Here is a 23,999-nt window from a genome sequence, read left to right as displayed (position 1 = left end):
TTATACATTTATAAAAAGTTAATTACCTTCTTGCAATTTTAAATAATAAGAATTGATATGATGGGGAAAGATTTTCGCCGATAATATATCATTTTAATGATAGATCCGGATGCGAGCTTCGTTTAGAAATTATAATTTCGAAGCAATTTTCGATGTATTATTATAATACAATATATATATAATATATATTATGTAAGTAATTAAAGCTAAAAGGAATTAAAACGAGAACAACGACATTAGAAATTGCATAATAAACGTTACATTAATAAACTCGTAACAAAGAGGGAATGACCTTTGTTTCGGGCATTGACATATTGAACAATTTGTAAATAAGATAATGTGTTTGGGACCCGGGTACAGTTCTGTGACCCTCCAAAGTCGAATCATCGATTTAACATTTCCTAGAATATGTCACATTATGTCAAGGGCGTAAAATCGTAAAACAATCATTATATTTTTATTATTATTCTTTCAGTTTTTTATAAAACTAAATCCTAATAAATTTAACTTATAAGCAAAGATTACGGTACTGTACTTATCACGTGTTTTGCCAGGCCCACAATGGGAAAAACCGGACGGGATTCGAACCCGGATCCACCAGAGTGGTAGGCCAACGTCTTAACTCCATTGTTATACAATATTAATAAAATGATATTAATTAAATGACCTACTTCGTATGTTTAAAAAGACGTTCCTCCGACAAAAATCAATTTCTTTTTTTTGACGATTGATGAAAAATATTCGAAAACGTCCTATTTGTTTGATTAATGTTAGTCATTAATCTAAAAAAATTTTACTCAATTTGCAATGAAGAATATCTAAAGACGATTTTCTTTAGTTTGTTAATTACTAACAAGCCGAGTTGAAAAGATGGACGAAGTTATCAAGAGCCTTTAAATGGCAACGCCCAATGTGATATATGAAAGACGTGGAATATATAAATTTCATAAGCCTCTTCTCCCTTAAATAAAATATGACTGAATGAAATTTCTAAAATAAATGAATTCGATATTCAATTTAAATAAAAAATAAATCTACGGTTTTCCCTCAATGCTCTTCCTTGTTTACCTCGTTTCGTAGCCATTTGCGTGAGTGTTTATTTACTTTTATCGCGTGTTACGTGTATTCTATGTTACAGACAATACGAATTTTTCGAGAAAAGAAGAAAAAGGGCTTTTATTTATTATATAATATCTACCCGAATTGTATAAGGAAATAAATGATAAGACATTAAATAGTAAAATTACATTATTTTGAACGTCTTTTTCTTTTTATAAACCTCCGTTTTTATCTAGTTTTATCCTTTCTTTTAACGTAAATAATTTAAATTTTAATATAATTTTAAGAACTTTATACTTTAGGGCGTTGTTTTCCAATGTTTTGATATCGGTGTACCCTTTTTAAATTTTTGTGAATTGGTCTAATGGATTAAACCATTGCGTACTGCTTGCGGGTTCACCCTCACAAACGAGTTTCTAACACTTATATGGGGGCCACTTTCCCATATTTCTATGGCCTTCTGGAAGGCATTCACTCTTAGTAGTGCCCTACGTATTAAGTCGCCATCTTACATCAAACCAATAGGGTACCGAACACCCTCTTATCAAATGAGGGATCGGTACTCTTTGGCAAACTACTTAATATTTCTTGAAGATATTTCGCACGTACCCCCTCGAGGGTACGTTGAGAAACACTGCTTTACAGTGTTATAAGGTTAAGGAGTTCCTTCTACTAAATTATATATTTTATATTATCAATTTTAATATCCTTGTACGACATAAAATGTAAATTTTACCCAATTTATATATTTTACAAGTTACTATTTAATTAAATGACAGTTATATATACGAAGACATGCAATTTAATATATCGAAAGAATGACATAATGATATTATACATTTTTTTTGTTATGAATTGTTGACAAGAAAATCTCATCGTTCCATCTTCTTTTCACATAAGATAGCTTTCTATCATAGAATAAATTGTGTCCTGAAAATATTCTGACAGGTTGATGAGCATCACGCAACGATCACAAAAAACACACGTTCCTTCGATTGTCCAAACGATCTGTTCATTTTTTTCTTTATATTATTTTATTTTGCAGGTGTTTTTCAAGTGTAACTTTCGTATGACAAATGATGCATTCGGAGACGTGTCCCTCCCACGCATTGATTATCTTCAGTGTCGTTGTCCTTAATATTTTTGACTAAACACATCATTTGTTTATAGAACCTCCAACAACGGACACCTTTACAGATGGATTTAGAAACGTCCTTGAGGGGCCCTTCCTTTTTCGTCAAGGAACAAACGTGTAGCCTAAGCTCGTGAATAAAACGAGGCCCTCTCCTCGTAACACGAGGCCCTAAGCTATAGGTTGTTTAAAATTAATTATACGTGAATTTGATCTTGTAACAGAGGTCATTTCTAAACAGCAAGCGTTTTTTGGGAGTGGGGGATTTTTTTTGTAAGAAACCTCCGAACAATGGCCATTTTTTATGTCTCCGCCAGTGTCCGTCGTTCAGAGGTTTGGCTTTGTAACTAGTATTTATTTCGATTTTTCTTTATAAAAACATAATTTAATTGTTAATAAACGCATCTAAAGTATTAATTGAAGGTGTTTATTTTTGTTTTCTGTATAAATTATGATTATTGCAAAACTGGAGGGCGTTGTCCATTTTTCACACTACCAAATAGGCGCCTCCCTTACTTAATTTTTATATTACTGTTTGAATTGACAAGGTTTCGTTTAGAAATCGTTAAAAATATCAATCGAGACCTTTAACATTTAATTTAATTTATTGAAAATAATTATTAAATAATTTATAAGTATATTTATTAAATATATAACTTAATTTTATAAAAATTTCAAGACTTACGGACGTGGAAATTTATGAATTCCCACTCTCGTCCATCTGTCTGTCCTTCCTTAATCTCAAGAATAGTGTTAAATAGACAAGAATTGAGACCTGAAATAAAAAGATTAAGGACAGGAAGACCCGATTAACTGTACATAAACTTCCGCTTTGGATCGAAAGTCACGTTATTTCAATTGAAAATTTTATTTCCCTGAAAGCAGTTAATACCGGCACGACTCTAAGGTTAAAGGAAAAGTATGATGTACAGGGGCAAGCCACTATAAATTTGAGGTGGAAAGCATATATATTTTAAATTAAATGAATTAAAATTACGATTAAATAATTAACAGCCCGGAATTGTGACGATTTCACAATAAATAATTGCACGTTATTATTATTAAATCGTTAAAGATATTTTAAATAAAAATAATTTCATTTAAGTATAGTAATAATGGAAGTTATACCCGTACAGTAAAATGACCGGTTATAATCGCGTGATATAAATTTTTCTGTGTCGATCCATAATATCACGTTTCGTTCTGCCATATTTAATATAACACGTGTATTTTATATGGTGTATTTTAAACGGGGAAGGGCCCTGGGGCCTCCCTGCTCCCCTTACTTTTGTGAACAAGTAAATAGATAATCGAATAAGTACCGAGAAACGATTTGACCGAGACTGATACACGTGTATAATATTAAACAATGAGTTTACTCTTCATTCACTCTACAGTGGTGCAGGGGTAAATATAGGTTGCAGGTTTCTCCCCTAGTTGCACTCTAATGATTTTATAGTGTTAAATATGGAGTACACTTTAAAAATTCTTATACTACTAATGGGTACAATCACTATATTTTTTATATTCTCTTATTAAATTATAGTATTATTTACTCGCGAAGTATGCCTTTATACGCTTTAAAACAGAGATTATGATTAATTCTGCAGCCCAGAAATTTATAATATAGTCGAATCACATTCTTTAAAGCTTTAACTATATAAAAATACACGGTATCGATTATCCTGTGAGAATATATTAAAAAAACACAATTAAAAATTGATAAAATTAGATTAAGCTTATTTTATTTAAATTATCGTTTAGGATACAATATTCGTTAAGAGATAAACATTATATCAAATATACAATTTTTAGTATAATATATTAAATGAATAGGCCTCATATTTACAGCAATACTGTAAATGAAATTATACGTGGAAGAACTTTAATTATATATATATTTACAACACCAACCAACCACATGTATATTTACAGTAATTATAAAAGGAAATATAAGTATATATGTAGATAAATTAGTTATTCATCCGCCATTGTTTACGAATACAAAAGAATACTTTTAAAGTATTCGTTCCTCGTAATAACAATACAGCAATATATTTCTTTCCATTATTCGTTAATAAATTCTAATTTTTAAACGGTTGATATCTTTATATGAGGGGAAACTTTACAGTTTTCGGCTAATCAGTAGTAGTTACACCCGCGTATAAAGGAGGGGAAAAAAAAAGTATAAAATAGCCAAATTTTAGCTACTATTTTTATATTTATCATAAAAGAATCGAGAGGATGAAATCTGGGGAAGGTGGGGAAGGGCTGGGGAAGCTGGGGAAGCTGGGGAAGCTGGGGTTTTATTATAGTATATACTTTCCGCAGGGTCCTAGAGTGGGTCCTATTGATATTTGGTACAGATCGGAATAAAAGAGATGAGGGGTGAGTGTTGAGGTTTTATGCTAATCTATATATTCCTCAGGGTGCTGGAGAGTATGAAAAATTTGGTACAGATAGGGGAAAGGGTTTACAAGCGTATTAAAAAATAGGCAGGAGGCCAGGCATTTTATTTTATATACATAAATTATAATTTACGCAAAAGTATAGTCTAGAAGCGATTATTAAACTCACTTGGTAATTTTCTTCTAAATTTTTGAATTTCGTACTAAAATTCTCTGTTGAAAATTGTATTTGAAATTTCTAAATATAAAATAAATAGTAATAAAGTATATAAATTATAAGCAATTTGAGTGAGGAGTTTACTTTAAATGATAAAAAAAAAACTGTGTAGTTTCCCCTCGTTTAGATACAGGAAGTTAATTATTAGAAGTTTAACTTCCGTTCGGATAAGAAATTTATTAAAAATTCTTCAACAATAAACAATCGTGTAAAATCTTTTATAGATCCATTATAGAATAAGGATATTTCATTGTTTTTCGTGGTCGAAGGGATGACAATCAACCACATCATAGACGTAATATTTTAATAATCAATGGACGTTTAGAATTGTCATTGATATGTTTAATTTCTTGTATTACAAATTTAAAGTTTTGTTCTTGTTTTCGATCCGGCATAAAATGATAAAAGAGCATCACCATCCCTTTACAACAATCGTTCACGTCTAATTTTACATGTTAGCTATCATTTGTATATATATATATATATATATATATATTATAAAATGTATTTACTTTTTCTTTTTCTAAATACCTATCTATCTTCTTTTTTTTTTTAACCGGGTCAAATTATTACACGATTTCTGTGTTACCATCTCCTCGACTTATTTTAATTCGACTGAAAAAAAGACCAAGATCCGAACAGCACGGTGCCAAACAGGAGTCCAGTAGGGTGCGAACGTACTGACGTACCACGTAACAATTAATTTTAAAATGACGTAATGCGGGACCGGTGCACCAAATGTGTTGAAACGACAGACAAGCGAAACTACAACCCACAATTAAAGCAATCGGAATGGCACAGAGGATGGTCAGGAATTTATAACAACAATTTTTAGTCCCAGTGAACACTCGAAATGCCGTCTTCCATACACAATTGATGGAGTAAGTACCATCCGGTTCGGCTATGACGTCGTCGAACTCCACCTGAAATAAGTGTAAAAGAAACATTCTGTAAAATTAATGTTTAAACTCGTAAACACATTCAAGGTTAAACGTGTTCTCGGTAACTTAGGTGTGTTCGGAAACACGTGATTGCTTTCTATGTTTTTTTTTTTTACATAATTATCGCGTGACGTTTCGTTACAGAATTTATTCTACGCTCTAAATTACAAAAGAATGCAACGTTTTTTTAAAAAAATATATACATTTTAAATTTTATTTAATTTTTTTTAACCCCTTATAAAAATTACACCCTCAACTTAACACGTGAATTAGATTAGTTACAATATCGATTTAATATGACTTTAATTTTAAGCTTTAAAACGATCTCTAGTTATATTCTTGCTTATTAATTTATAAATTTATTGTTAAAATTAATATATAAAAGAATTAAATCGATTGTTGTAACTTTATTATCATAACTTAGCTTCTGTTTTTAGCATAGACATAATTCATTAGCATATTGATTATTTTAACAGTTTTCTGTTGTATCTTGAACGTAATAAATTAGTATTTTAGTGTTTACAATTAACTTATAAATTATTAAATGATTTTAAATCTAAAATAGATTGTATTAAACAAAAATATATGCTAAAATCGTTGCGGTTCGAGGAAATAAGGTGTATTTAGAGATAGAATTAGAGTCTCTGTGCCTCTAATTTGTAAGACATTAAAGGCCCTTATCTGCCATTAAAAGGGGCCTCATTTGGTTAAAAAATTTATTATTAAATACATATTTTTTTAAAGAAATGAGGCATTAAATTGTAGTTTGTTTGCTTCGTGTAATTTTATCTTTAGCTGTTATTTTATTTATGTTTTTTTAAATTATATTTCTGATAAACATAATTAATGTAAAATAAATTACTAAACGTTTAAATATATTACATAATATAATTTACTATATTATTTAGTTATTTATATGGATATTTATAAAATTCTCAAACGAAGTAAACGTCTTTCCATACATACAACCGTGCAGTGCGGTGAAGAATACTTTACAGGCTGCTAAAGTTATATTAGGAGGGAAAGGAAAAACATTATTTAAAGATAAATTACCATAATATTCGAAGGAAAAGCTGTAAATTAGAGAGGGAAATGTATATGAAAATATATATACAATTTACGTTTTGATTATTCGATCAATTCAAATTAAAATATTGCATTTTTTAGGTCAGTTTTGAATTCGCATTATTTAAATTACGTCGGCAAAATATAACCCCTAAATTAATCTTATAACCATTATAAAATGCGCTTTTATAACTTCATATAATAATAGTGCCAATTCAGCAGGGATAGCGTGGTAAAGATCTATAATTTTGATCAAGCTTTAACGCCTATACTCGCTAGGTTATAGTTAACACCATGCAATATCATTAATGGAGAAAATGGAATTAACATGCGATCGTGGTCGTTAGAATGTCTGTCTGTAACTCTCTAGAGGACAACGACAGTAAATGACATAAATTTAATGCCCGAATGGTCATGTTACAAACAAGCTTACCTGCAAGTAATCGTTGAGTGCATTAGGGTCACGGTTTTGAAGATTAGGGGTCCCTGTTGTGTTAGGCATTTTAGAGGCAGGGCCGTTCCCCTCGTTTCCCTCCACAGCAAAGACGGACGCCGTTTTGAATGGAATAATCGCACAACTCGAAACGAAAGATCAGAACATCGCAGCCCTATCTACCTATCCAGGTATGTCACTAGACACGTTACCATAGTAACCTAGTCGATACATATCATTCATTCGTTAGCAAATTCGTAAAAACTACGGTGATTGGTCGAGAAATATATGACGTCGAGATGCTACAGGTGGAAGATTTACCTGAAAAATTGAAAAAAAAAAAGTGCATCAATTAAAATGGTGAAGATATAATTTCTCAATTAAATCTCGTATAAATATATCGAAGATTTAATTTAATTAGAGTCAATTTTAAATTAAAAATTTACTGTCTGTACGTCTATCTATTCTCTGTACACTTCTAAAACCTTTGACCTATCTGCTTCAAAATTTTCAGTTATCTCTAGAACACTACGAAAAATATACGTCACTCCGCTTGATTTCGTATCCTATTAACCCCTAAGTTCTTTGATCGATTAGGACCAGTTTTTTGAGTTAGTCTCGGAAAATATTCACCTGTTAATTCCCTGCTAATCCTCCTGTTAACTTATAAACACGCTGCCTAATCTGCACCAAATCTTTCCTACTCACTCTCTAGGACCCTATGAAAACTGTATCTTAAAATATCGACATCCCATTCTTCCCCTCAATTTAATTCTCAAACTCCTAAACCCTTTAACCGATTTACACCAAAATTTCCATTCTTCCTTTATAGAACCACGCGAAAAATACAAGACATTACCATCCTATAAACTTCTAAGTGGAACGAAGCGAGTTAAATTCAATATTAATAAGTTTTGGTGAGACTTTTTTTTCCAGTTTAAATTACAAAAAGTGTTTAAAATAGAATATTTTAAAGTCTAAAAATTAATTAAAAGAGAATTTAATGGTCCCAAAATGGAACTGTCTTTACGAGAAGACGTACGGAAATTTCCGATATTATATTTTAAAGTATGAAGTATAATATCAGAAATATGTCAGAAATTGATCGATTAGATTAACGTTAAAAGAATTTATCAAAGAATTTAATACTTAACTCATTAATTATTCTAATTGCAATTTAATAATTCACAAATCTACTCAACGAAACTTAAAAGGGGGGAGAGGTAAAGGAAAATTTATACGAAAATGCTTAAAGAAGACGAGGATATTTGATTATAATTATTAAAAATTCATCGACTTAAATTCAAAATAAATTCATTTTTCTATATCTAATTAATTAACTATCTTACTTAGTAAACTTTAAATAATTTATCATTTAAAATATGTCATTAATTTTAATTTTGTTCTTCTCTTTATCATCGTCATCATCGTCATCTTCGTTATAAAAAGACATCAAATTAAAGTTGTTTTTAAAATATTATTTAAATATTAAATAATTAATTTCTAATTTTAAAAACTTATTTTAAATATTCAAATAGTTCAAACCGGCAGTTTATATATAGTTAATCGGGCCTTCTGCCCTTAATCTTTCCATTTCTGGTCTGCGCTTTCGTATATTTAACACCGTTCTCGAGATTAACAGTGTGTACAATTTTTTTAAAATTGCAGCCCAATAAATAACCCGTAAACAACTAAACAATCTCATTTTTAACCTCTTAACAACGGCCACTTCCCTTACAATGACAATTTACCGCGCAAAATTAGTCATTGTCGATAAGACGGTTAGTGTGACTGGCTTACGTGGTCTTAATTAAAAAGTTTCGACGAAAATAATAACTAAGTTTTAAGTGTTTTTAGAGCACTTAAAGAATTTCTTCAAATAATTTAATTACCACCGCCGACAGAGGACATTCTTCATTCTTCAGATATTTTATAAGTCTTAGTCTACAATAAAAGATCGATCTACGTGTGTTTCTGGGAGTTTTGTGCAAATTAGGCAAGGAATTTTACATAAAAAAATTTTTTGCGATCTTCTAAAATGTAGTAAATTAAGTGTTTTACTTAATTTTATACGACACGTGCAATTTCCAGTTCACATCCCAACGAGGGCCACCTTCAAACAACGCCATTTTTCACGTTTCTATCAGTGACCTTCGTTCAGAGGTTTAACTTATTTAAAAAATGTGTGTAGTCTCTACCTGGTCTTCTTCTCGATATTAAGGACAGACAAACGGACGGAAAAAGATAGTAGGAATGTATAGATCTGCAGACCAATGAAAGCACTTATACATTTATAGTCCTACATAGTTTTTTTTTATATTGTCCCCTTAATTTATTAACCTACCCCTCTAATAATTTATATCTGGTTACGAAACTGTAGGCTTCTTTATATTAATTATGTTACCACGTGCGTTTGCCATTGATTGCTGCTTACTTCGCTTATTATAAAACACAACGGTAATTAACAGTAGTCAACAGAAAAACGAACGTGCTTATTAATTATTAAAGAAACTTCTTAAATAAACTTGAACTCTCTAATTAATAAGTAACAAGAGTAACGCTTTCTTTTGTCAATCGGTCACTAATTTAAGTAAAAATTTTTAATGAAATTGAATTAAACTGATGGATCTTTCTATACAACAATGGATACATTTCGTGATTTTTATCCCCTCCGCAGCAAATTATACCCTACTTAATCTACTGTAGACCAACGTGATTGGCCTATACTTCCTATACGTCACGTGTCTTGTTTTATACGTGACCAAAGTACTGTATATTTAGAATATTAAAATTACATTTCCATGACCTTCTCTTGTTATTTTAATTAAAGTACTAATTTGGTTTTTCTTTAGAAACACTTCCAATTAAATCTGCGTAATTATAACTATTTAATTCTAATTATTTTTAATATAAAAATCTTACAACGAGTTGCGTAACTTTCCCAGTAAAAAAAAAACATTTAAAATTGTTGTGGCGCCATCTGTTATGAGATTTTTATATTATTAATTATTATGACAGAGAGGCATTTTATTTAAAAAATTATAAATGATAATAACGAGTAAAATAGTTAATAAATCCGACCCACTCGAGATACGACACGTCTTCCCGTATCTCCCCACCCCGTCGACCTTTAACCATCAAAATTTAATGTCATCAATCCCCTTAATACGCAAACCTCCCTGCAAAATTTCACAAAGTTTCAACAAAACGCCCAGGGGTTATTATGCTTTAAATTTGGTCAACAAACTCGTGCCACCTCTTCTCCTTTACAAAAAATCCATAGATACAGAAAAATTCCCGAATTTTTTTGCATTTCTGGACGTTCTAAGGTGGTCTGAGTCCAAAAGTGCAAAAGTCTTACGGGTCGAAACGTCCCCCTTTTATATATAACAGTTTAGAAAGTAAAAATTGTAATTAGACAAGGTTAAGCAATTACGAACGAAGATCATGAAGATTAATTTTAATGCTTTAAGGTCACGTCTTAATTTCATTTGTAACTTAATTACAATTTCCTTAAAAACTTATTCAATTAAATATAATTACCTAATAACCTTAATTTAATTCGTTATATTTTAATAATAAAATAACTAAATGACTGCGAGATTAAATTATTCGTAATAATTTATTTAGAATGTTTCTAAATGTAATCGCATACTTTTTCATTAATATAATTAGTAAAAATATAGTCTAATATAAAATTTCTTCGTTTCGCGATTGGTTCATTGCATGATCGAATCTTCTGCGATAGTTCGATCGTGGTTATTGTGCGATCGAAACACTCTGCGATCGGTATATTATATGATCGAATCTCTTGCTAGACCATCTTGCAAAATTTAAATACGCGCTCTCATTCCAGGCATATAGAATTCTTAACTTGCACTTAAAACAATGAGACCAATACAAGAGTTTGATAGTCATGTGATTTATTGATAACCCTACCCTTTGCAATGCAAAATCGTACATTTAGTAATTCGCAGATGCTATTAATTCATGGTCCTAGAGGTTCACAGAGATTGAAGCATTTTCTATTTAATACTATGATGTACAGTACTAGGGTTTGCTAACAAGAGAAGTGTAATATACAGGAGCAAGTTACTAATAATTTGAGATGGAGAGAATACATTTTAAATTAGATAAATTAAAAATATGATTAAAAATTGCAGCCTGGCATCGTCATAATGTTACAATGCCAGGTAAATCGTTACTCGTTAATGTATTGTTTTAAATACACACTCGATTTAAGGGACTCTCGGCAATGCGGATATCCTTTTTCCCCAACTAATCCGTAAAATTGAAGATCTATTATACTTATTTCAATTAAGGGGTGTACTATAGATTACTCCCTATGGAATTTTAGGGCTTTAATTATATATTTGAACTCAGGAGACCGAGACGAGTTCAACGGCACCCTATTTTTGGACCGGAGACGAAAAATAAAAAAGTTATCACACTTTTTAAGTTACCATACTTTTTTAAGGCTCTCATGAAGACGGCACTATAGTTGCTAGTACGGCCGTCTTGCAGTAAAGTCTGCAAACCATGACGTCGGACTACGGTCATCTCCAGTAAGGTTAAACACGCGATACGAGAACGGAGAGAGCGACGCGACTTCCGATCATCGCGCGATCGCCATTTCGGTTAATGTTACTTATGGCAGCGAACATGGCGGCCCGACTGACCTCTCGTATGGGCGCCACCACACGCCGCCATGTGCTAAACTAGTGATCGATTCACGGTAGTTTTTGAACAAAGTAAAAAAAGGGGGAAACGTCTACTAAAGGCAATTTTAACGGCAAGCGACGGGACTCCCGATCGCGATAGCGAGGCCGACTTAGCGGAGAGCGACGCGACTCCCTATCATCGCGCGATCGCCGAAAAAAGTATGATAACTTTTTTATTTTTCGTCTCCGGTCCAAAAGTAGAGTATCGTTGAACTCGTCTCGGTCCTTTGAGTTCAGATATATACCCAAACACACGAAATTCCATAGGGAGTAATCTATAGTATACCCCAATTAAGTATTTCAGATAAATGTGATAACCGGATTATAACCAAACTTGATAAATTATGCAAATTCGGAGATAATCCTAACCAATGTAATTCTAAAATTACTCTGAAAATTCCAAGTATTCATAACAAAACATTTACGTAAGTTGAGAAACGAAATGTTTTTTGAATATTGTATTATATTCTGTTGTTTTAAAATAGAATAATTCAATACTATAAAATTACAAAAGGACTTTGCCCATTCGTTTAAAAACAGTATTTTGTCAATTAATTTCAAGTTATTTTTTTAATTATTTAATTATTCATTCTTCAAACTATTTTAAAGGAATGAACCTTTTTAAACTATATTTTCGATAATACTTTTTCTTCTTCTGTGACATTCCCTTTTTCCTACCCAATCAGTTTTAATATAGTCCACTATTAAAATACTCCCCTTAATTTCGAAAATATACGAATTATCGTTTGATATTATACCTATGTTTTTAAGTGGACACGGTGTATTTTACTTTAAACTACTGTAAAAATTAAATGACAAACAAATAGCATTTAATTTTTACACTAGTTTAAAGTATTTGCAAAGTAAGAGATAATAAAAAAGCTTTAATGACTAGATTTTGGTTTCTACCGTATTTACAACGTAAATAGGTCTTGTATTTGGCTAACCTACGGTGGATTTAGTCATATCCCAACGAGAGTCAATAACGTGTAATCTCAAAGTGGCCAACTGAGAGATTACACGTCATTTCTACAGGAGTAGAAAAAGCATATATGAAAAACATTTGCTTGTAGTCAGAAGAGGTCCGTGCGTAGTATTTATTAAAAGAATGAGACTTTAAAAACACATTATTTTTCATAACATGCTTTATTAATTTTTACAATCTAGCCACAGAGTAACATAATACAGTATATTAGAGCCGCCGCGAACTACAGGAAGCGAGGGCTAGCGTACGCTCGGTCGCGCTCCCAAGCCCCGCCTTTTTTCCCATGATGCTATGGGCCATTTTTGCTAGGTAAGCTACTCGGGCACGAAGCAGCCGCAAACTACACAACGTTTGCTCGCGTAACTAGTCCACGTGACGTGAAATCCACAGATGTGGATTGGCTATAGAACAAAGATTTTATTATAACTTATACTTGTCAGTTTTCGTTCCGAACTTTGAAACAGCATGGGAAAAATATGCCTATTAGTTAAGCCTAACTAGGCTTAAGCCTATTTATAAATAACTATTTTAATATACAACGTTTATACCATTTTCTTTTCAATACTGAATGTATTAATCATGTAATTTACGTACATCGATAAAATTCTATTATTTCTTTTTAGACGTGTGGCATGTTTATGTAGTCATCCGTTTTCTGCTGCTCTCTCTTGCTAGCGTAATGCTCTCGTTGTTGAATTCTGTGAACAGCGAGAGTACTCTCGTATCGCTGCTCTAGCAAAGGAAAAACCACGTGAGCAAGAAGAGAGGGGCGGAGCCTTTGACGTCATCGGTTGTGCTAGGGCACGTTTGCTAGCATTTTGCTCTCGCAAAGTGCTAGTTTGCGGCGGCTCTTAAGAACAAACCGAACGAATACAAACAAATATTCTATGTATATAATATACTGTTTAATTTTATTTTTTAACACTTGAAAAATGAAAACATTCAAATTGATTTAATTTTTTTACAATAATTTGCATTGAAATCTTGGTTAGGATAATGCCGGGTGTATAGCTACTAGGCTCTGTTACCCCGTGAAGGTGTAATTGTTAGAAACCGTAACAGGCGCGGGGAAAAACGCCTTTCCGGGAGGACTTTCGTCGGGGAGGTGACCCCCTATTAAGGCGTTACAGACGCGAAGAAAACCCGGAAAAACTCCGCGTGGCCAGCCAGTCCAAGCGCGGCGCGAACCCACGACCAAACTCCCAGTGTTTAGGGTCTGGTCCCAGCTTTGGGAGGAGATGGAAATGGAGTCCAATCGGCCAATGGTGGGCCGCATTATAAGCAAAAAAAATATTTTGCAATATTCTGTAAATGGTAATTAATTGCGATTATTTTTGCAACAAAGTGGAATTTTGAGATAAATTTAAAATGTGTGCAGCGAAAGAAATACACTTGTTATCTCCACCTTTCAAAATGTCCCGAACTTGCAACAGAATGTTGAAGGCGGAGTAGAGCGAACTGTACACCTATTAACGATAAAAAAAACAATTAATTTTCCTTATTTTTTACGTTTTAAAATCGTCATAGCTGTAAGTTAATCGCTACTAAACTCGAATTTATACTCTACATATGTTTCTTATATTTGATATCCTTCAATATACCTTTACCGGACATCCCTTCGATGCAACGAAGAAACCACCACAACTAAATCCCAATTCGTTTTCTCGAAATTTTTTCATGAAATCCATCAACTGAATAAATATAAATACGATTATAAAAGTTTTATTTGTAATTATTGAAAATACAATAAACTTACTTTTATTTTGTCTTCTATCGCCAAACGAGCGGAAGCGAAGATCCTTATTTCTTGAAAAGAATCATAAGCCTAAATACATAAATTAAAAAAAATGTCATTGAAAATATAAGATAGATAAAAATTCTTATTTTTCCCATCAGAACTTACGAATGCTGAAATACGGGAAACAGCAAAAGAGAACAAGAATCCCAGAAAAATAGAAAAAATGGTAGCGAGGCATAACAATAGCCGCATAATTATATCCAGTTCGCCGAAAATAGCATTGTAGATAAAAAAGGCTATGATATAAATTGCTATGCCAAATATAACAAAAAATAGCTCACTCCATTTATTATTCATCTGATTTATTAGATCATAAATCTCTGCATGCTTCCAGATGATTTGGTCCACATCATACTTTGCGCATCTATTCCTGGTTAATTTTAATTGTTTGGCTAACTCTTTGAATCTCTCGAGTATCAAAAGGCCTACTGATAACGCTGCCGGTATCATCCAACAATAAAATGCCATTTTGTAAGTACCAAGTACAGTAAACGAAAGAGAACAAAAAAGTGCTCGAAATGAAGTCGAAGCCTTCTCTACTACCGGAAAGAAACCAAACGAGGACATCAAAGCGTTAAAAATGAAAAGATCGAGAAAAGCAAGACCGAAAAATACTAACATTACCAATTGATACCGAAACAATTTTTCCTTCTCACCAGCGTAACTCGATATTTTCATGTCAAAGCTTATTTTTCTCTTACCGATATGTATGCAAACAATGGAACCAATGTTAATGAAATAAAAGGCCATTTTCAAAAAAGGATGCATTTCTCTACCATTATATCTTTCAATAGGACTACAGAAAATAACATTCTCTTTAGTTGCAAGATTCTGAAGGATAAATACAATTGTTTCAGTAACCAACACTATCAGAATGCATTTCCTGTAAAATTCTATTATTTTTGATTGTCTGGCGTTCAACTGGCGACAATCGCAGCGTTTGTAAGAAATATCGCCAAAAGCTATAGAGATAGAAATTATGGGATAAAGCATGCAGTAAACGCAATTCTCCGCCATATTGCATCTAACCAGAAGTAATGGAGCTTGTTATTCTATAACAATTCTAAATTACTCTAATGCTGTTGTCTAGAAACAGCAACGATTTTTCCTTTTCATTCCACGTGTATTCGCTTATAACGCATAATAACGCAAATAAGCGAAATAGTTTACTCATCTATGCGATGTGCAGAATTTTATGATTGGAATGCAATCGATGAATATCAATTCAATTTAAAATGAGCTTATTTTTGCGAATGAATATTTCTATTAATATATTTCTGATTATAAGTGATAGAATTCGATTCGGTTTTTAATACTAGCTGAGATGTTATTAAATTGGACTGGTTTCAATCGATTGAATCAAGGAAATGCAACACTTGGGCGATCTGCCGAAGAAAAAGAGCATCCCTGGAGGACGTTCTTGGAAAAAACTGGACCCTATTTAGGTGTTTTAATGAAAAAATGGACCCTATGAAGGTGTTAAACACGCGAAGAAAACCCGGATAATTCCACGTGGCCTACCCGTTGGTGAGGAGTGAACCTGCGACTAGTGTCCAAAGTTTTATCTACTCGTCTTCTGCCTAGTCTAATTAAACAAAACCTTTCTTTGTTATATTAACAGTAAAAAGAATAAAGGCCCCGATTTTATTTGTAAAACAATCGGCGATGTTTTAATTTAATCGTTTAATAAAATAACATTGGTAACGAAGAATGTTGATATTTATTTACAAGATACTCAAGGTATTTATTAATATTTACACAAAATCTTATATAATTTTGCAAAAGTGCGTTAAATCACACGGTTTATTACTTTATACGATTGTGATATTCGATATATTTTATTATCTATACTAATATTATAAAGAGGTGTTTCAGTTGTAGCGGGTAATCTCTGAAACTACTCGTTCGATTTCAAACATTCTTTCACCAATATTTAGAATGGACCTTTAGGGTGGACACAGGCTGTATATTATTCTGTTAAACATTCGTATAAATTAAAGAAACATATAATCTAAGATTAAGGCTTTTAAGTCCAACAGATGGCGCTACCTCCGCGAGTACGACGACTTAAGTTTGCTTTTATGTGAGGATGAACTAAAGCAGATCATCTTCTATCAATCTATATAAATAAAAATGTAATGTTGTTTGTTCCTACCGATTCATTTGAAATTTTGACACAAAGTTGCATTCGAATACGCACGTGTTTTTATATAATATACGTGTCGAAATTCCCTTCACTGGGGGAGATGGACAGGATTAAGGCTTTCCGTGAAAAAATCGGCTTTTATTATTTTATTTTAGATGCGTATTTTTTCGTTTTTGATTGCGTTTTAATAGAGTACGTCAAGAGAATGTACACTAAGAAGGGATTTTTTGAAATTCTCCCCCCACGGGGGAAATGTTATACATTTATAATAGTTACATTTTTAGCCACAACAACGCACGGCCGAGTCTGCTAGCCGTTATATAAATAGAAATTTTACACAGTGCATTTAATAATTTCTTTATTCCAAGATCTTATTTAGTGAAACATTTCGAAATGGATTTTAAAAAATTTAACTTAAAATTATTAAATAACACAGAAATGTACAAAATTCCATCTTTGCAGACTAAACGTGGACTGCTTATTTCTAACACCAAAACTTATTTATTAAAAAACGTTTATGCCATGATTTGGATCCATCTTTAATTAGCTGAATTGAACTATTCTTCAGTTTTATCTTATATTTATGGATATCGGATTTTAATCGGAGTTCCGATTTTAAGAAATTTACTTGATTTTAATTGGTTTTCTGTGTATTTTTAAGAAACTCTTTTTAGAAAGAGCAGCTACGTAGCCTACAAGGAAAGGTCTGGTGTCTGATTCTTGGTTCTGGAACACTAAAGGAAAATAAAAATGGTGATCGTCTAATTTTTGGAACGACTGTCTTTTAATTGTTTTAAAAAATATTTCTTTATCGGACGAAAATGAAAACGAATTATGCTTTTGTTATATCCATGATTGGCTGCTATACCTCCCAGATGTTTGAGCTCTTTAGCGGTGTCTTCAAGACAAGCGGGATGTACTAGGATTCCTGAGCAAGAAAATAACAAAAATCGTGTAATTGTCCAATACAATAAAAACCTCATCACATATATAGGAAAATAGCGGAAGAGAAAGGAATCAAATTAACATATACAAGGACTCAGAGAATATATGAGCTGGTAAGAAATGACAAAGACAAGATGAACACCATGAGAGCGCCAGGAGTATACAAAGTACCAATCAAGGATAATAGATTTCACAAGAACCTGGTATATATAGGATCAACAAAAAGGTCGATACAAAAAAGCCTAAAAGAACATAAATACGACATAGACAAAAATAAGAATACAACCGCATTCTCTACATATGCGTCAGACCCAGATATTCACGCTGACCTAACGGCCGCTACCCTTATAAAAATCATTCCAAACCGACCATATAAGGGAATTGGAAAAATTGGAAATATACAAGGCCACCAAAGCAGGAAACTGCATAAATTATAAAGACAGCAACGCCATATCGTATGCATGGCAATATGCATGCCAGGGATAACAACAACAGATGTGACATCTTACTCATTAAATTATGGGCTAGAGTATTAATATGCAATCGGTGAAAGCCTATAATGGGGAGGAGCATAAATAGCCAAATTAATTTACATCAAATAATTCGAACGCTTGTATTGATTGGCAGTTAATTTTTATACTCTGCGCATTCCAATTTTAGAACATTAATGAACCTGAAGCAGTTCTCGATAGAGATACGAAAACGTTTGTTGGAACACGTTAATATTTTTTATGTTTTACTGAAAATAGAAAGGTTTTAAAAAGACATAACTTCCAGTACCTGAGAGTGATAGTTGACAATAAACTACTGTTAGAAACGGCAAATTACCACCGAAAAAAGAAAAAGGAAATTAGTGTACCTCAGCCTCACCCTTAGTGTAGCGAACACATTTTTATATTGCTGATTATTATAAATAGGAAAAAGCCTTACTTTGGATAGGAGCAAGTTTTACAAAAGTATGAATGCTATTAATAATAAAATTTTCATTAATTCTGACCCGCTCTAGATATGGCACCCCTCCCTTTACCTACAGTCTCCAAAATTTAACAGTATCATACCCTACATATAGAAATAATCCTGTCAAGTTTCAAAATACCAGCCAATTTTTCGTAGAAAATCCTCTAGGAAGGATTCAAAACTTCGGTCGGTTCATCACTGAATGGGTAAAACTACCGAATACCAGTTGTTGATCACAGGTTCTTTCCTCGCTAAGCAGTTGACCACTTTCTTCAAATTCTTTCCTCCCTGTGGGCATTAAGAGGGCCTCTTTTAACAAGCCCATTATGGATTCGGCCAAGTCCACAATAAGGATGTGGCCGACTTATCCCGTCGAATAACCCGTCTGAATATGATCTCGGGTTCTCCAGAGCAATATGTTACCACCTTGACCGCTCGGCCATCCGGCCGTCAATTCCGTTATTATTTCGTGGTTTCCAGATAAATTTGAATTAGGGGGCCCTGTGTACAGCGTTGACTTCGGACATTTTTCTTCGTGATAATTTTTGAGGTAAAATATGTTTTTATAAAAGATTGGTTTTCCTTGTTGGTAGGAGCCCCGGGCAATCTGCCCGTAGGTTTGACACCTAAATAGGGGGATCCACTTTACCATAGAATGTCCTCTCGCAAGTATCTCCATGGTAGATCGCCCATGAGTAGGGGAAGGTGGTGCAAGATGGGGCCATGGGGTAAGACAGAGACGTCTGTTTATTCGTGGTTAACGCGCTTTCATCTATCTGTTATTTGGGGAACTAAATGTCAACCTCAAAAGGGATCACGGGACGAGAGAACGTCCGCTCTCTTTGTTTGAAAGTAAGACAATTTTCCATGTTTTCAGCAATACTACATTTAATTTTTCGCCCGCTACAAAGTTTCTACAAAATAAGTATTATTGTTAACTTTTACATTGCCTTTTAGACGGAATATACGAGGGCTATTTTTAAAATAAGGTCTGTTTGTGAATGAAAGTGAGAATAATGCGCAATCACGGCAGTATGCATACGCTTCTGCTCCGAGCAAGCTTGGCGCGCGTTTTGACGCCATTTGCAGCCATATCGTCTGTCTGTATGCCGAGCTGTAGAAGTTTAAAATGTTTAAGAAAATTGAATCTCCCGCCGACTGTGAGATACGATCTGTTATTCGATTCTTGAATGCAAGAAACTTGGCAGCAGCGGAAATTCACCATTAGATTTGTGAAGTTTACGGTGATAATGCTATGAGTGACAGTAGAGTTCGAAAACGGGTAAGAATGTTCAAGGATGAGCGAGTTAATGTGCACGATGAGCCACGCCCTGGCCGACCTTCTCTGATTTCTGAAGATTTGATTCGTGATGTGGATAACAAAATTCGAGAGGACCGACGATTCACGATTTCAACGTTATCAATTGAATTTCCACAGATTTCAAGACTAGTTTTGTATACCATTGTTTCGGAGTAACTGAATTATCGAAAATTGTTTTCTCGGTGCGTTCCAAGACTGATTTCTGACGACCACAAAACAAATATTAAACAGTGCTTTATCATTTTGACTCGATACGATCATCCACACAGTCCAGACCTTGCACCCAGTGATTTTCACTTGTTTCGATACTTAAAAGAGTTCCTTGGTGGTCAACATTTCAACGACGAAGAAGAAGTGAAAACTGCAGTCGTGGATTGGGCTTCTTGACAGGCGGCAGATTTCTTTGAAGTCGGAATTCAAAAAATTGTTGAGCGGTATGACAAATGTTTAAACAAAATAAATATTATGTAGAAAAATAGATAAAAGTATGTAGAATATGGAAAAAAATATACGTGGTACGATCCAAAAGTTCGGAGAATGCAGTAATCTACGACAACAAAAGCATGTATTTGAAGTTACAGCGTATGAAATGGATTCTACCAAACCATTTCTACGTGTTCAGGTCAATTTCACCCATGTCATGTGATTAAACCGCGAGCGCTGCTGTTTTTTTCCGGAGATAATTACCTTTGTCCTGCGACGTAATCAAAGTGGAGTTTCAAGAACAACCTCCAACATTTCGACTTCACCGTGACCTTTCACCGTAGAATCACCGTACACCTTTCTTAGCAATTTTAAAATCTCCGTAGGTGTTTTACCTAAACGCTGACAAAATTCGAAATGTTGGAGGTTGTTCTTGAAACTCCACTTTGATTACGTCGCAGGACAAAGGTAATTATCTCCGGAAAAAAACAGCAGCGCTCGCGGTTTAATCACACGACATGGGTGAAATTGACCTGAACACGTAGAAATGGTTTGGTAGAATCCATTTCATACGCTGTAACTTCAAATACATGCTTTTGTTATCGTAGATTACTGCATTCCCCGAACTTTTGGATCGTACCACGTATATATTTTAATGATATTTACAGTATTTTTCTTCTTATAAAAAATCGGATCTTATTTAAAAAATAGCCTTCGTATTATGGTATTCGAAGTAATCTTTAAGACTGAAATTGTTTACTTTTGAAAGAAAGTTGACCCGTGTTTGCAGACTGTATGAAAAGTGCACGTTGGGAGCAAGATAGAGTATCCCATCTTACCCAAGGTTGGCCATGAATTCTGTTGCTGGCTAGAGGCATTGCAATATAGTGCAGTGAACTAGTTTTAAATTCGTTGTCATTGATAACCCTATATCACCTTTTCGAATATATAAAATAATAATTTTAAAAATGATCTTTTTATAGAAAATGAAATATTCCACTTTTAAATCGTATCTAACTGTAATAAATTTATACAGTATATACTGTATTACTTTATTATTTATGTTTTTACGTTTCATTTTATTTATGAAAACATTTTTTAATTTAAATACTATCTTAACAAGTAATAAACTGTGAGATAACAATCGAAATAAGAATTTTTTTTCCACCGAAGAAAATATCGTCTGCTTACGAAATAGCGAAACTGAGCATGCGCGAAGTGAGAGTATCGTCTGGTAAAGTAAATACGAGTAAGTTCAAACTTTTATATTTATTTATTCAGAAAATAATAATAAATGTAGTCGTTGTGATAAATGGACACAACTGTTCTTGTGCTAATATTGAAGAAAACGACAGTTTAACCATTTTAATTTGTTTTTCTTGTATATAAAAATAATATTCCCATCTTACCCCGTAGGTGAAGCAAGATGGTGCATTTACATATAATTTTAAAATATTAAATTTTCTTGTTTTTAAAAACGTCTTTCAAAAATTAAATTTTGTATTATATATTACCGAATGTTGTAGTTGCTGAGAATTAAAAAAATTATTATTCTCATTAAAGTGGTTGCCATCTTATGACTTTTCAAACCTTAACGTTCTCATCCTGCCCCATCTTCCCCTACTCATGAAAACAATCTTCCAATTTGCCGGCACAATTCACTCTCCGAATGAGGGAGTAGCGACCCCCAAATTGTAGACCTCCCCTGTGGGAACATAAAAGTCAAAGGAACCATACCCCTACGCGCGACCCTTCACGAGATATAGCCCTGTAAAGAATCGCCCACGTCATTTCTGGTGACTTGACACCGTGCCTAAAAAGGGAGCGTACCGTTCAAAAAAACAAAAACGTGCGTCCTTAGCTCTCCTCTTAGCTGTGCCCTCGCAGCCGTCTTCTGTCCATTTTATACGGTCCGTGGGCCACATCACCCGTGTCGCCAACTATTGCCTGTAAACAGTGCCGTCTTTAAGGGAGGGCGTACGGGGCCCGGGTCCAGGGCCCCGAGATCGTAGGGGCTCCTGAATCCGAAAGTAGTAAAGTTACAAAGAAAACAAATAGGTTACTTGAAACGAAGAAACCATTAATAATACTATTGAAATTACTCTTCTAACTCGTAGTATGAAGTGTTGAGTACAGAACGAAAAATCTCACTGGCTAAAAAAAAGGGTCAACAGATTTTCTGGAATATGTTAAAAGGGTGATAGCAGATATCCGTAACCGGTCTCGCTCGTGCTAGCTACACCAGCGACCCCTAGGTTTGTAATCTAGTATTGATTCTGTTTCTTCATGGGGGCCCCCAACATTCTTCAGGCCCAGGGCCCCTTACGTTCTAAAGACAGCACTGCCTGTAAATACAATTATATACAGTCAAACCTGTTTTTATGCGGTGGATAGGAACCGCATAAAAAAGTCTCACGTAGAAAATAACTCGTTTTAAAATCGCAGTCTTAGTTTCTAAGGAAATTATCTTCCTCTTCGCTTTGTTTTTGCCCTTATTCATTTTCAGGGATTATGTCTAAACATAAAATAAAAATCCTAAAATTTTATATCTAAATAGAAAAAATAATACATTACATTTACCTTCAATTTACGCTTTGAAATGAATCTTATCTTAATGGTCCAGGAATGTGAAAGCACTTTGAAGGTTTAATTAACGTAATTAAAACACACGTAGAATTTATTGACAACAGATGTCAGCACTTGACTGCATTGTCTTGTCTATCGTCTGTTTTACATATTTTTGTCCAGGTGGTGTTTTGTTGACTTAAAAAATAAATGATTTCATTTTTCGCATATTCATGCAATAATATTACTATAATAAGTTCATTTATGCTATAATAAGTTTATTTAGCTATAATAAGTCAACGTGAGACATGACAAATCGCACGAGACTAGTCGCCAACTATACCACACAAATAAAAAATCGCATAAAAACAGGTTTGACTGTATTATTAATTATTAATCTTACCTAATCTTACCTGCCGTCATCGTGGACCGCGAGGCCCGGTCCACGATGACGGCAGTCCACCTCTCACTCCACTAGCCCGCCACGTCTTGCTAGACACATTTCGGAAGTCATATTTCAGACAAGAGAGCCCAAGGACGGCACTGCGCATGAAAGCCCAACCACGTAGTCTTCCCTCAGCCAGGGCCGGATTTGGGGCCTGGCCCAGGGCCCCCACAAAACTAAAAAAAAATTATGTTTAAACATAATTTTTTTTCTATTACCGCGACAGCCTAGTGTGACCTAATCATGAGGGCCACAGGTAGAGAAAACCAAACCCGGGAACATCGGAAAATTTCGGGAAAAAATTTCACATAGGTATTTTTCAGTTAAATTAAAATAATTAGTTTTACGCTATAAAATATATGTATGTTTACAATAACCTTATTTTTAAATGAAATTTACAACTTCCTAGTTCAAATCTAATTGAAAGTACAGTATTTT

The 23,999-nt window shown here is 33.5% G+C and overlaps 1 protein-coding gene across 1 annotated transcript in view; it reads right to left on the bottom strand.

Annotated features, from left to right (window-relative positions):
- The window catches only part of LOC136990449 (uncharacterized), a 90,221-nt gene extending 74,445 nt beyond the window's left edge, over nucleotides 1–15,776 (bottom strand). The window contains exons 1-4 of the mRNA XM_067288837.1: nucleotides 15,461–15,776; nucleotides 14,865–14,869; nucleotides 14,718–14,786; nucleotides 14,563–14,652 (exon numbers count right to left, since the gene is read on the bottom strand). Coding sequence (XP_067144938.1) covers nucleotides 14,563–14,652; nucleotides 14,718–14,786; nucleotides 14,865–14,869; nucleotides 15,461–15,776 — 480 coding nt within the window. The remainder of the gene's footprint in view (nucleotides 1–14,562; nucleotides 14,653–14,717; nucleotides 14,787–14,864; nucleotides 14,870–15,460) is intronic.
- Between the last annotated feature and the right edge of the window lie 8,223 nt (nucleotides 15,777–23,999).

Source organism: Centruroides vittatus, unplaced genomic scaffold, assembly GCF_030686945.1.
Source record: "Centruroides vittatus isolate TY-2023 unplaced genomic scaffold, ASM3068694v2 contig_1314, whole genome shotgun sequence".
Classification (NCBI taxonomy): Eukaryota; Metazoa; Arthropoda; class Arachnida; order Scorpiones; family Buthidae; genus Centruroides; species Centruroides vittatus.
This window is presented reverse-complemented; position numbering and strand designations above follow the sequence as displayed.